Raw genomic sequence first — 14,730 nt, forward strand, 5'->3', positions numbered from 1 at the left:
AAAAGGCAAGCCCAGAAGTTTATGAGAAAAGAAGAAAGAAAAAAGAAAAGAAGCTCAAGTCAAAAGATTGAAAAAGAAAGCTGAGCCGGGGTCCTCAAAGACTGCCAAAAGGCTCAAGATCCCCGAGGTGTGTAAATACAATCAAGAAAGGATTAAGACAGTTCAAAAGAAAAAAGACAAAAAAGAACACAAGAAACAAAGGAGAGGGCACGTCCTTCTCAAGTGTCAAGTGACCCAGCAAGAAAAAAAGAAGAAAGAAACTTGGAGCAACTTCTCATAGCGCAAGTGGGTAGTACCTCGGGGAACCAGAATGAAGAAGTATAAAAAAGGGGAGTAGCAGCGAAAGACTTTCAAACTGGCAGAGTGGGATTCTGCCAATTTGAGAAAAAAGATAAAGAAGAAGGACGGCCAAAAGCTGGACCATGAAGAACGTGACCTCAGCATACTCCGAAATAGGTAGTCAGCCATGGACTTCAAAGAAACAAAACTAAAAAGAGGGAAAGAATGAAGAATAGGGAAACTGAACCTTCTGGGCAATAGGCACAACACAGGCTCTGCTACCCAGAAGGCAAAACAAGGGAATCAATAGTTCCCCTAGGACTCCAGAATAACACTATAAAAAGGGGGGAAGGATTGTGAAAAAGGGGGAGAAAAAAATTGGTAACAGAATCATTGAGAAAGTTCTGTCGAGAAGAAAAAACTCAGAGAAACTAGTAAAATTACTTCCCACTATCCTAGAGAAAGCCACTATAGCACATACTCGGATTCAAAAAGAATCAAAATTTGCAAGTTTTAAAGGTTAGAATAACCATTTAAGACTGTAACTTTTGAACTTGCTTGAACCTTGTATCACGTCTTGGTGAACATACTATAATCATAATAAAGAAAATTCAATGAAATATTCTCTACTGATTTGAGGATCCCTAACCATTACTTTGTGCTTTTACTGTTTGTTTGTTTTTTTTTTTTTTTTTTGCATTACTTTGCTATTTTGATTGTTGTTCAATACAAATATCCTTGTTTGTTAGTTTATATGTATTGTAGGAAGTATGTCCTGTGCACCATTTGATTCTTAAACAGCCCTTTAGTTGCGGTGAATCAAAGCCCAGTCCACCAAACTACAACTAATCGGCCTAGGATCCTTGGGCCTAAGTGCTACAGAAAAAAAAAAAAAAAGCACTCTCACACTATTTTAGATTTCATACACAAAATAATAATAATAATAATAATATATGGCCTCCCTAAGGATAAATTATTGGCTCCGCCACTGGATAATTGTTATTTTAATTGACCTGTGTAATAAAAAATTATATTTTCTAAAAATTTGTGCTATAGTATACTACCAAAGATAGCAATCTACTGTAGCTAAGATATCAAAAATTTTAAGAAGAGCATCTTTGATGTGAATGAGTTTTTGTACGGTTGAGAGCTAAAGTAAGATTTCAGCATTTTTCACATTTTTGATGTGAATGCTTTAATGCAATAGTTGTGAAATGCTAAGATTTAATTTTTTTTTTTTTTTTTTTTTTTTGACAATCGACAATATAACCCCACCTCTCTCCACCTCGGGACTACTTGAATCTAGGTCCATGAACCCCTCGCCTTTAAAACTTGGGGAAGTACCAATTTGTCTAACATGGGCTGTGGTTGTTGAGATTTAAAGTTGAAAAAAGAAAATTTTAATCTCTAGTTCTCTACCATTAAAATAAAAATAAAAATGAGAAAAGTAAAAAAAAAAAAAAAAAAAAAAAGTGAAAGTTAAAATGTAAGAATGATAAAAATAAAAAAATAAATTGTGAGGGATATGGCGTGACTGCACAATACCTGCACCCAATCCAAATCCAACTTTTAAAAAATTTTATAAGCTTCTAGCATAACATTGAATGCAAAATGGACGATTGGTTAGGGTAATAAATATAGATGTGATAGACTAAGATTCCCACTTCTTTTTTTTTTTTTAATGGGAGTGGTGGACATTGAACAAATTCTTTCAATTCAAACATGTGAAGGGTGGCCTTGTGACAGTTGCCTGTTTTTACAATCCTTTTATATTAAAAAATAATAATAATATTTTTTTTTTTTTAAAAAAAAAGGTACTATTGGGTTTGAGTAATGGAATGGATTTGTAGAGGTGAGAGCATGACCTACCTTAAATAGAGGTTGCATGTTGTGAATCATCTCTCTATATGCTGTTTGTTAATCATTGATTTATTAATCACAAAGCCATGTACAAAGAAAAAATTGTACTGGAAGAATTTTTAATGACCCTTCATTCATAGAAACGTACTTCTGTTCATTTCATTGGAAATGGAGAGAGTACATTTTATGGGTACAATTTTATTTTTTGAATCTAACAATATGCATCATTTAAAATGAATCTAAATCATGAAATTAGAGAATCATGACAACTTGTTGGAATCTCCTAACAAGTATTCAAACAATAACTACCTCGGGTCAGGTTGTATTCAAACAAAAGTCCGAAATATATGAACAAATCTGTGTTTATTCGGTCAGGTTGTATTTGGACTAACCTTTTAGCAAAAGCACACAACCAATACTTGCCCAAATAATGTTGCTTAAGCTTCGACCTCGATTGGCCCGACTAGGCATAGGCGAGCTTTGGGCTGATTTGGGCCCATTGAGAGCTAGTTCTTTGCCATTTTGGAGATACTATTTTGGTAACAACGTTATTTCCTTTTCCCATGTTCAGAGTACCCGTTTGGGTTGCGCGTCTGCGTTCAGCTTTTTTTTTTTTTTTTTTTTTTTTTCAGCGCATGAACAGTAAATTCATACTGTTCATGAATTTACTGTATAGAGACAAAAATCAATGTTCACGTACTGTAGTAGTACTGTTTACGCACTGTAATAGCACTGTTTACGCATTTAAAAATATTAAAAATAAATCCCACGATACTATTTAAACATTTAAAAATTATTTTGCTATAATGTTTTCATTTTTCAATTACAGCAAAAATAACTTCAATGCAAATGGACCAGAATTTTCAAATTATCATTCTTAGATGGCAGAGACATTAAACGCAAAGCAAACTGCAACACTAGACCCTGCTAAGTGCTAGTAAAGAAGCAGCCCAGACAATCATCACATAAAGACTTGCATTGAATTCTTGTTCTCTCTGAAGGCCAAACCAATTCAAAATACCTGCAAACTAAAAAAGCATCCCCAACCCATGAATTCCAATTGGGAACTGATTAAATATTTTCACAAGATTTTTACAATACCACCAAACCAAGAATGAAATTTCTAATCGCAAGAAACGCCACCAGTGGGCCAGTGGCTACAGCCCAAATTGGTTCTATCCCAATGGCTTGCACTAAACCACGGTTCAAGGAAATTTCCCCAAAACATGAACCAAAATCAGACTAATTATCACTTCTACATACAACATGACTAATTTATAGAACTCCTAGCAAAAAGAAAAAGTAAAATCCAAAAAGAGAGAAAGTTCCCACTTCACATAAATAACATTACTCTACTAATATTGCCCTACAACCAGAAATTGCAACAAGGCTGCTATTTTCGTGTGTAACCCAACACAAATTTCTAAGGAATGATGCTACTAGCTTCACCATCAACGGAAGATTTAGGCTTGTTGGATCTGAGAAACCCATAACCACAACAGTCCACTTTTTGCCTTAATTTCAGAAGCAAAAAGAGTAAAATCCCACACCCAAACCCCAAAGCAGCACTGGATCCAGTCAAAGAAACAGCAGCACAAACCAACATGACAAAAGACTCTTCCTTTGAGTTCATGTCCCTACAAGCCATAGCCAATTCAATCCCAGCAAAAAGCAAAAGCACCCCAAGAATCCCAATCGGAAACTGACCCAAAATCATCCCAAAAGAATTCCCAAACACCAATCCAAGAACCAATTTCCCTATCCCCAAAAACACCACAGACAAACCACTTCTACCCCCAAATCTATACTGCCCTGCAAGCCCACCAGCACCATGGCAAACCGGCATTGCCCCAAACCAACACCCAACAAAGTTCATAACCCCAACACTCACAGAAACTTTCATAGCCGAAGCCTCACGGTCTGGAAACAAATCCCCAGATAACTTACAAACCGCAATCACTGAATTCAATATAGATAGGGGAATTTGTGGTATTGCAGCTCTAACAAAACCAATCTTCCAATCCTCCCACGTGATTTTCAACACACTTATCTTCGAAGGACCAAACTTTAGATCTTTAAAAACCGAAGGGTCACGAAGAAAACACAGAAACAACCCCACCAAGAACACAATAAGAGCCGAAGGAATCGAAGACAGAAACTTTAACCTCGTATACTCTCGACGACTCCGAGGTTGTCTGCAATCATCATCATCATCATCACGTGCACGCACTGTCTGATTTTCGTGATCACCTTGATTATCATCGTGATGGTCACCAGCCCCAGTTGTTAAGATCAGAAATAAGAGAGAAACAAGAGCAACAACAAGGCCATCGAAGCCAAGCAAAGAACGAGGAGTTCCAGACTTGGAAGTGACTAGGTCTTGGTTATAGCGAATGTATTTGATGGCAGTGAAAGCGAAGGAGAGGCCTTGAGAGAGCTGAACGCCACGAACAACAGGGAGAGGAAGGAAACGGTAGAGGAAAGACATGAGGCCAGTGGAGCCAAGGAAGAGGAGAACGATGGAAGTGGAGAGACCAGCGGCGGCGATCTGGGGGACAGTGAGGTGGCCGGAGGAGGATTCTGCGACGGCGACGGCGGCGATGGATTTCATGGGCTGGACTGGCATAGGGATGTCGAAGAGGAGACCAGTGGCGATGTTGTAGAGGGAGGTGAAGATGAGAGTTGTGCCGAGGTCGAGGTGGGAGACGAGGGTGAGGGTTAGGACGATGGGGATGTAGGTGCCGAGGTCACCCACGGCGCCTGAGAGCTCGGAGGAGAGGGAGGTTTTGAGACGGAGACGGTGGCGCCATGGGGTTGAGAGGAGAGGTGTGGTGGTGGTGGTGGATTGGGCCATGGTGGTGAGAGGTGGTGTGTGTGTGGATGAAGAATTGAAAATGGATCTTTTAACAGAGCCTTGTGCTGTGTATGGGGAAGGGGGAAGGGGGTTGGTGAATTCAACGTTGGAAAATGCTAAACATTCTCGCTAGTTTATGGGTCAATCACATAATGATTGTTATTTACAAATTACAAATTAAATCTAAATACAAATTAAAGGCCCCATTTGGTACACACTCAAACAAACATGTATTTTTAATTTTTAATCAACAAATGATATTACACGTATTTTTATACATATTTTCATCCACACGGATTTTTATACATATTTTTAGATATATTTTTTTCAGTTTTTAAGTGCATGTACCAAACACCTTCTAATTTTTAGGGGTAATTCTTAGGTATTTTTGGAGCATGGAAAATGGTGCTTGGTACTCCTTCCTCTCACATTATTAGTGAAGTCTACTCATTAAATTTATAGTAGAGTCTACTGTTAATATGAGAGGAAATAGAATCATTTCTCTGTATTTTAAGAGGACCTAAGAATTTTCTAATTTTTTGTGTAGACTTTGGTTGATTACTTTTTATTATGAAGTGAAGATACTAATTAAACTAATTGAAACTTAAAAATATTACTATAACTTGACAACGTGATAAATAAAAGTATTAATTCTTTTTTTCAATAGCAACACCATTACATGTACAACAAATTTTACATCATTTTTATTATACTAGTCAAGGCAGCATGTGCAAGGCACGTGCTAGCCATGGGAAGATAAATAGTGATTAGGATCAATTTTAGATTTTATTTGTATCACAAAATATAAATATAAATCATTTGATTTTTAAAATACAAAGAGATTTACATTAATTAAAAGAGATATTAATTTTAAGAATTTTGATAATTATGTCATAAAAAGTTAATCTCAATCGTATAAGACCATGACAAATCCTAGTCCAATATTTTATTATTTTATTTTAACCTATAACTTACACCTTAATAGTTGTAAATATATTGTAATAACAACAAAATGTCACGACATTTTTAGTTGTGCTAGATCTTGATATAATATTTTATTATTTTATTTTGATTCATAAGGAATTGACTCATGCGTTACAACATTTTCATAATATCTCTATGTATACATTGTACTTAATTACAATGTAAATTTATATTATGGACACAAAAAAATTGGCAAATTTTGTACACATTTACAAACTTTGTACAATATTTACCATTTTTTGTGCAAATGTGTATAATATTAACAACTTTTGTGTATTTATAATGTAAACTTGCATTGCAAGTACAAAGTAAACATATAAAGATCTTAAAAATAAAAAAATAAAAAAAAACAAAAACAAAAACAAAGCTTAAATCAACTGGCATACTTGAAGGGGAAAGAAAAAGAAAAAAGAAAAGAAAAAGTGCACCTCATTAATTGAATAAACCAAAAAAACACTATTCATGAGCCTTTGCCTCTTTTTATATAGTTAATAGATATGCTAGCTTACATAAATATTTAAAAGAAAAAAAAAAACACAAACCGATAACTGAAAAAAAAAAAAAAAAAAAAAAATTTGGCACTATATAAATTAATGTTAAAATGTTATGGACTTAGCATTTTTTTATTTGATGTATAAGAAACTGAGATCTCAACAATTGTAAAAATATTGTGATAATAATAAGAGTTGTAACATTTTCTCAAAACATTTATTTTTAGTTATGGTTGGTTACAGTCTCATATTTTATTATTTTATTTCAACTTGTAAGAAATTGACACGTCAATAATTGTGAAATTTTTTGTGTCAGTATAATAATATATATACCAGCTTACATAAATATATTTTTTTTTAAAAAACACAAACCGATTATTTAAAAAAAAAAAAAAAACCTTTAGGCACTATAGCTACCGTGCCAGTTGAATAAACCAAAAACACTACACAATAAGTGTTGTAACATTTTCTCAAAACATTTATGTAAGGACACAATTTGTGACGACCCATAATAATGTTGGGTTCGTACGTAAAAAGGCCCAAACAATATCATTTATAGAGCGTGGGTTTGAAAGGTTAGGCCTTGGTCACCAGACGGTGGTTTTTTCGTGGTGTTCATACATACTTAAATCGTGTTCGCTCTAGGAGTCTTTCTCCTGGAGACGGGCTGGGAGGCTCTGGTTTTTGGCCATTTTTCCCAACCCCTTTTTTGGTGCATTAACCTTCACATTATATAGCCCTTCCTGGTTGATCTTAGCCCTCCACTTGTTGATCAGGCAGGTGCCTACTTCTGTGCCCGTCCCATCAGCTGTCACTCCTTGCTTTCTGTTAGTTGTGATGATCGAAGTCACCCTGTCCAGGCGTCTTTTCTCATTAACATGGTCAGGACGCTGGCGGGTGCATTTAATGCGGAGGGGACGTATTTACCCTGAACCAGTTTCGCACCGTACCCCCACGTGGGTTCCATTCTACTCGCATCTTCTTCAGGGGGCTTTTTGGGGGCAGCCATCATCGAGACGTTGCTATTCCCCTTGAAGTCCTGGAGTGCCGAGGACAGGGTCACCCTCGGCTGTTCCATTCGACACTTCGGCCTTTCCCCATTCGTCCTCGGCAAATACCCTCCTCGGCATGAGCCCCGGGCCCTAATAGAGCGTGGGCCAGATCATAAATTCCCCGACCCCACAATAGCCCCTCAAAATCCTGCTATCCGACTCCTCGGACGGATAGGAGGGTTTCGATGACATCAGATACCTGTCAATGCCTGTCAATCCTTGTCACCTATCGGTTCCTGAGACTTTCCGTCTGCCCGAGACACGTTCTTGGAGCCCTTGGAAGGTGAAACGTGGCCTCATTAAATACGGACGGCTCTGTGTTTCCCACGTTCTACGGCATGATGAAGATCAAACGGTGGTGATTCCTTGGTCTTTATGGGCGGGAAAATTTGTGCAATTACCCTAGGAAGTATAAATGATTTTTTGGAACGGATCTGTCTCTTCAGTTTTGCACTTAAGAGTTCTAGCGCGTATACCCTGGGTTCATATGAACTTTCGTCCAAACTTAAGTCTATCTCCAGCACAAAAAGCCTGTCCGAAGCGTCTTTCCTCTTTTATGTAAGTTCCCTGCCTCCATTAACTCGTACTTTTTCTTTTCTCGGTTTATTTTTCTCTGGTTCCCTTTCTTCTCCTGTCGCTGGTTGAGTTTGTTTAGTAAATCATAGAGATGGCTAAATCGAGACTGAGGAAATTAGTCGATACTGAAGAGGCGATGAAAAAGTTCATTGCCGATTACAGGATTCCTCCTAACGTAAGTCTGAGGCATTGTAAGATGGGGGAGTGGCACTATAAGAGGGAAACAGGCGGGGTAGTACTTCCCGTCCTTACCTTCATAGAGGGGGGTATGAGAATCCCTATGGGGCCAGTAACGAGGGGTTACCTCAGGCACTTCCGATTAGCCCCCACCCAGTGCACTGGCAACATGTTTAGGATTCTGGGTTGCGTGGATGCTTTAAACGAAAAGATGGGGCTAAGATTGACCCACCATGATGTGAATTGGTGCTATAATCTCCAAAATTTGAAGCGGAAATCCTACTACATGAAGACGAGAGACGAAAGGGTTCGACTAATTCAATGCCTCCCTGATTCCAACAAGGGATTAAACAAGGATTTCCTTATCGTCACTGGTGAATGGCATGATGGCAATCCGTGTCCCATAGTAGAAGGAGAACCAGGTGGGGTATAGGGAATGGAAGGGCGCTGACACTTTGCGCCATTCTAATCTGATGTGGTTCGGTAACTAACTATACATATGTGTTTTTCTTTTGTAGATCCACACGCTTATCAACGGCATTTTCACTTAGTTAACCGGATGGACTTGGAGACTGTTCTACAAGCGACAGTTTTCGTAAATGACAAAGATGGTCAAGTCTGAGCCGCTCACAAAATATTAGGGTACGTTCCCGTTCAGAAGTCATTTGCCGACCCTAGGCACGTGATCAGCGCTAACCGTCCTCGGCTTCCAAAAATTACCGTGGTCGAGACAGGACTTTTAATCTCCGAAGTATCATCTGTCCCAGAGAGCATCCCACTGATGGACCTCTCCTCATCTCATCAAGTAGTGGAGGACGAAGGTGAGTTAGATCAGCCCGAGGAAGGGTTTGGGGTATTTGACCTAGCCAACCAATCTGAGGATCCTTCTGGTGATATAGGTGACCCAGTCTTGTCCGAGACGGAATTGTCATCAGTAGGCACATCTTCTCAAGCCGAGATGGGACTCAAGAGAAATCCCCCGACCAGCTTATTCGAACTCCTCGAGGGTCAACTAGGGAAGGGTGCGCAGGGAACGCCGCAACCCAATGCTCTTTCCTCACTACCTCCGCCCCAAGCTATCCAGACTAGGTCATCCTCCACAAAGTCACAGCCACAATCCCCCCGCCACAAACTTCCTGCTCCTCCCCAACCAGCTCTGCCTCCTTGGCCGGAGAGCACTGATTCAAAGAGAAAGAGGAGTCCTAAGGGCAAGGAAACCATGGATGGGGGAATATCCCAACCTTCTAAGGAGAAGGAAGAAGCCCCGCGTGCGAAACAATTGAAGATTGGGCACCAAAGCAAGGGTAAGGAGACTGAAACCCAATCTTCCCAAGGCAAGGGAAAGGGGATCGAGGCCCAATCCTCGCCAAGCGCCTGGCTTCCCGTCCCAATGCTGCACAGGGATCCACTGCTAGAAACCGCGTCCATGAGGGACCTTGGAGATGGCGAGGGTGGTTATGTGGCAGACGCACTAGGGAGAACCATGCTGCTTCCCACCGACATGGATGGGTTGAAGAAAATGAGGATGCAGGAGGTTTTCCTCAGTATGAAGAGGCACTTGGGCATGGCAAGGCTCTTGAACCCTAAAAATTTATTAACTCTTACTCCCGGTCCGTCATTCACGATGTATTTATCTCCCTTGACAGGCTCTCCAGGCCACCTATAAGATGGAGGAGAAAGTGAACAAGCAGAGTAAGGCGGCCGAGAATGAACGCTCCAAGCGCATAGAGGCCACGCGGACTCTCAAAGCTTCCGAGGACGACCTCGCCAAGGCCAAGGCTGCCTTAACAGAAGTTATCCGAGATAGGGATAGCGCCTCGGCGGGTTTATCTAGCGCCCAAAAACAAGCCGAGGACCAAACAAAACGTCTGCTAGAAACCGAGGATCAGTTGCGAATAGCCAAGGAGCAGATCAGTGATTTAAATAAAAGACTGATCCTAGTAGAGAATAACAAAGGTGTGGCGGAGTTCGCTCGGGACAAAGCCATAAGGGCCAAGCAGGAGGCTGAGTTTGCCAGAAACGAGGCTGAGGCTACCAAGGAAACGGTCGAGGATGAGGGTTATAACGCAGGGGTAGCTGAAACCCAAGCCATCCTTAAAGCCCAAATTCCCGGAGTATGCAGGCTTTATTGCTCCCAGGTTTGGGAAGAGGCCTTGAAGCGAGTTGGGGTGGATGCTTCGTTCGATTTGTGGAAAGCGGAGAACATATTCTACCCTGTAGCCATCCGTGAGGACACCTCCACCAACTCCAAGGCCGTGAGCGACCAACATAAGGGAGGGGTCACTCAATCGGATACTGTACAGGTCGGCGCCTCTCCTGGCCAGCCGCTTAAAGGGGGAGAGCTTCAAGATGTGATAGAAGCATCTCAGCGTACGGATCCCGAGGTACCCAAAGAGGTTGCTGAGCCTATGGTTGGCACTCAGATTCCTGATGCCGAAGAGCCAGCCATACTTGCCCAGCCTCTACAGGCAATTCCCTTTGCTGTGGTCCCCAAGAGTACCGACACTGATCCTGCTCAGTCTTCCCCAGAAGGGACTATCCTCCAGGGCATCGAAGCTAATCCCGTTTCGCCTTCCCAGGACGTGTCCGATGCAAAATTAAAGAAGTAGAAACCTTGGCCAGGCCTCGTATTTGTTTTTAGTTTAATGATTAACTAGTTTCTTTTTTATTTCGAAAACTTTGTAATCTGCTGGTAGTTTGAACCTGTTGAACGCGTATATGAAATTCTTTTCTTCCTCTTTCCTTTTGGTTACTTGTTAGTTGCCCTTGTCAATACTTACTGTTGTTTATGATTTTTGAACTAATTATCTTAACACGTATGAATAGTTGTGTATGCGATATATTTAGAATCATGTTTCAGAACGTTAGCTCACCTGCACCTGTAGAGCCTTGAACTCATGTCAAACCCTCATTCAATGGAGATATAGGCATCATCCGAGATGCCACGTGTAGTGTTAGGTCCTGCTTAGTATCTAGGTTTCTTTAAAGTAGTTGGCTTCTCCATGGATTTGAGCCCATGGACCATGCAATACCTTGGTTCTGTCCAAAAGTTAATTTTTAAGTAGTTGGTTTCCCCATAGGTTTGAGTCCGAGGACCATGCAATACCTTGGTTCTGTCCAAAACTTGATATTTAAGTAGTTGGTTTCCCCATAGGTTTGAGTCCGAGAACCATGCAATACCTTGGTTCTGTCCAAAACTTGATTTCTAAGTAGTTGGTTTCCCCATAGGTTTAAGTCCGAGGACCATGCAATACCTTGGTTCTGTCCAAAACTTGATTTCTAAGTAGTTGGTTTCCCCATAGGTTTGAGTTCGAGGACCATACAATACCTTGGTTCTGTCCAAAACTTGATTTGTAAGTAGTTAGTTTCCCTATAGGTTTGAGTCCAAGGACCATACAATACCTTGGTTCTGTCCAAAACTTGATTTGTAAGTAGTTAGTTTCCCTATAGGTTTGAGTCCAAGGACCATGCAATACCTTGGTTCTGTCCAAAACTTGATTTCTAAGTAGTTGGTTTCCCCATAGGTTTGAGTCCGAGGACCATGCAATACCTTGGTTCTGTCTAAAACTTGATTTCTAAGTAGTTGGTTTCCCCATAGGTTTGAGTCCGAGGACCATGCAATACCTTGGTTCTGTCTAAAACTTGATTTCTAAGTAGTTGATTTCCCCATATGAAAGTTCAAATATGTGTAAAAACACCCTTGAACGTTTAGACCCCCAAATACAAAATAACCAATTCAAGATTTATGACAAACAACAAGTGTGCAGAAAATGAACATAAGCTATAAACAGAATTGGAAATCAATCTAAGCCAATTATAAATCACATCCACAGCAGAAAATAAAAGGCAAAGATAAAGGGAAGAGAGATGCAAACACACAAGGACAACACACGATGTGTTATCGAAGAGGAAACCGAAACTCTCGGCGTAAAACCTCTCCGCCGCCCTCCAATCGGTCAATAATCCACTAGAGAATGTAGTTGGGATACATGAACAGTAATAGACCCTCCAAGCCTAATCTACCCGATGTACCTAAGCCCTCCAAGCTTCTTGCTCTAACAAGGTTGCGCCGAACCTTTTTCTTTTCTAACTTACCGGATTCCGCTATAATCCATAGCATCCGCCATCCTTGGCATCTTCCAATGCTTCCCAAAGCTCCAAAAACACTCAACACTCTAAATGGGTGTGGGTAGTGTTTGAATAGAAATCTCTTCTCAATAGGTATGACAATGAGAGAGGGAATGAGAAGAGACTACAAAGATTTCTCTCTAAGAATGAGTAGCTCTCTCTAATTAGGTGGGTGTTTTGAAGAAACCTCTCTTAGGGTTTTTCTTTCTGAATAGCCACACATATTTTGTGGGAATGAGGGGTATTTATACTGGTGTGAGAATGGAATGTGAAGAGTCAATTTTTCCAAAAACAGGGTTGGTTGGCGACTTGACCTCGCGACTTGACTGAGTCGCGAGTTCAAACCGTGAGCTAACTTAATGGCCAGTCTGGATTTTTGTCTTGTAGTACTCCAGGTGGCATGACTGTTCAGCTCCCCTACATACTTTGCGCGTGTGCAACTTTTGGCGGCTTGCAAGCCATGAGCCTCCCGCGAGATCAAGCCGCGAGTCCCTGCTTCACTGCACAGTCTTGAGCATTTCTTCACACTCTCTCACACACTACCCTTACATGATTCCCACCTAAATACAGGGTTTCTAAGTGCTGTATTACAAGCAAATTTGTTACGAAATAAAGCCAACACATGGTTGATTAAATTCAACCTTACACCATAGGTTTGAGTCCGAGGACCATGCAATACCTTGGTTCTGTCCAAAACTTGATTTCTAAATAGTTGCTTTCCCCATAGGTTTGAGTCCGAAGACCATGCAATACCTTGGTTCTGTCCAAAACTTGATTTCTAAGTAGTTGGTTTCCCCATAGGTTTGAGTCCGAGGACCATGCAATACCTTGGTTCTGTCCAAAACTTTATATTTAAGTAATTGGGAGAATTAACCCCTCGACTGTGGCGTGGGACCTTGGTTTTGGGGGGTTAGCTCCTCGGCCAAACTCCTAGAACCATCCGTGCTGCTGACGCTACGAAGCGCAGCCCCTAGTGAAGAAACATAGCCCCTAGTGGAACTTTACGCTAGAACATTACATCCGGCTACTGGAAATGATGTGAAGGATTGTATCAACCCTCCATCTATGCCAAGACACAAGTCTTTCCACAGACGACGCCAATTGTAAGGACACAATTTGTGACGACCCATAATAATGTTGGGTTCGCACGTAAAAAGGCCCAAACAATATCATTTATAGAGCGTGGGTTTGAAAGGTTAGGCCTTGGTCACCAGACGATGGTTTTTTCGTGGTGTTCATACATAATTAAATCGTGTTCGCTCTAGGAGTCTTTCTCTTGGAGACGGGCTGGGAGGCTCTGGTTTTTGGCTATTTTTCCCAGCCCCTTTTTTAGTGCATTAACCTTCACATTATATAGCCCTTTCTGGTTGATCTTAGCCCTCCACTTGTTGATCAGGCAGGTGCCTACTTCTGTGCCCATCCCATTAGCTGTCACTCCTTGCTTTCTGTTAGTTGCGATGATCGAAGTCACCCTGTTCAGGCTTCTTTTCTCATTAACATGGTCAGGACGCTGGCGGTTGCATTTAATGCGGAGGGGACGTATTTACCCTGAACCAGTTTCGCATCGTACCCCCACGTGGGTCCCATTCTACTCGCATCTCCTTCAGGGGGCTTTTTGGGGGCAGCCATCATCGAGACGTTGCTCTTCCCCTTGAAGTCCTGGAGTGCCGAGGACAGGGTCACCCTCGGCTGTTCCACTCGACACTTCGGCCTTTCCCCATTCGTCCTCGGCAAATACCCTCCTCGGCACGGGCCCCGGGCCCTAATAGAGCGTGGGCCGGATCATAAATTCCCCGGCCCCACAATTTATTTTTAATTGTGGTTAGTCATAGTCACATATTTTATTATTTTATTTCGGCTTGTAAGAAATTGACACGTCAATAATTATGAAAATATTGTGAAATTTGTTGTGTCAATATAACAATATATAGACCAGCTTACATAAATATTTAAAAAAAAAAAGAAAAAAGAAAAAAAACATAAGCCGATTACTGGAAAAAAAAAAAAAAAAAAAAAAAAAAAAAAAAAAAAAAAAAAAACACTTTAGGCACTGTAGCTACCGTGCCAGTTGAATAAACCAAAAACACTACACAATAAGTGTTGTAACATTTTCTCAAAACATTTATTTTTAATTGTGGTTAGTCACAGTCTCATATTTTATTATTTTATTTCGACTTGTAAGAAATTGGCACGTCAATAATTGTGAAAATATTGTGAAATTTATTGTATCAGTATAACAATATATATACCAACTTACATAAATATTTAAAAGGAAAAAAAAACAAAACAAACAAACAAACCGATTACTGGAAAAAAAAAATGTAGCTAA

General features: G+C 40.5%; 1 protein-coding gene across 1 annotated transcript; it reads right to left on the reverse strand.

Moving 5' to 3' along the window:
* Positions 1-3,168: 3,168 nt before the first annotated feature.
* LOC126725623 (molybdate transporter 2) lies at positions 3,169-5,132 on the reverse strand. Its single transcript, XM_050430428.1, has one exon. It carries the CDS (start codon positions 4,991-4,993, stop codon positions 3,563-3,565), a length of 1,431 nt encoding a protein of 476 aa, XP_050286385.1. The 5' UTR covers positions 4,994-5,132; the 3' UTR covers positions 3,169-3,562.
* Between the last annotated feature and the right edge of the window lie 9,598 nt (positions 5,133-14,730).

The sequence above is a fragment of the Quercus robur genome, chromosome 5, assembly GCF_932294415.1.
Source record: "Quercus robur chromosome 5, dhQueRobu3.1, whole genome shotgun sequence".
Lineage (NCBI taxonomy): Eukaryota > Viridiplantae > Streptophyta > Magnoliopsida > Fagales > Fagaceae > Quercus > Quercus robur.

Excerpts from the sequence above, each read along its gene's own strand:
- LOC126725623 (XM_050430428.1), bottom strand. The coding sequence starts at position 4,993 with ATGGCCCAATCCACCACCACCACCACACCTCTCCTCTCAACCCCATGG.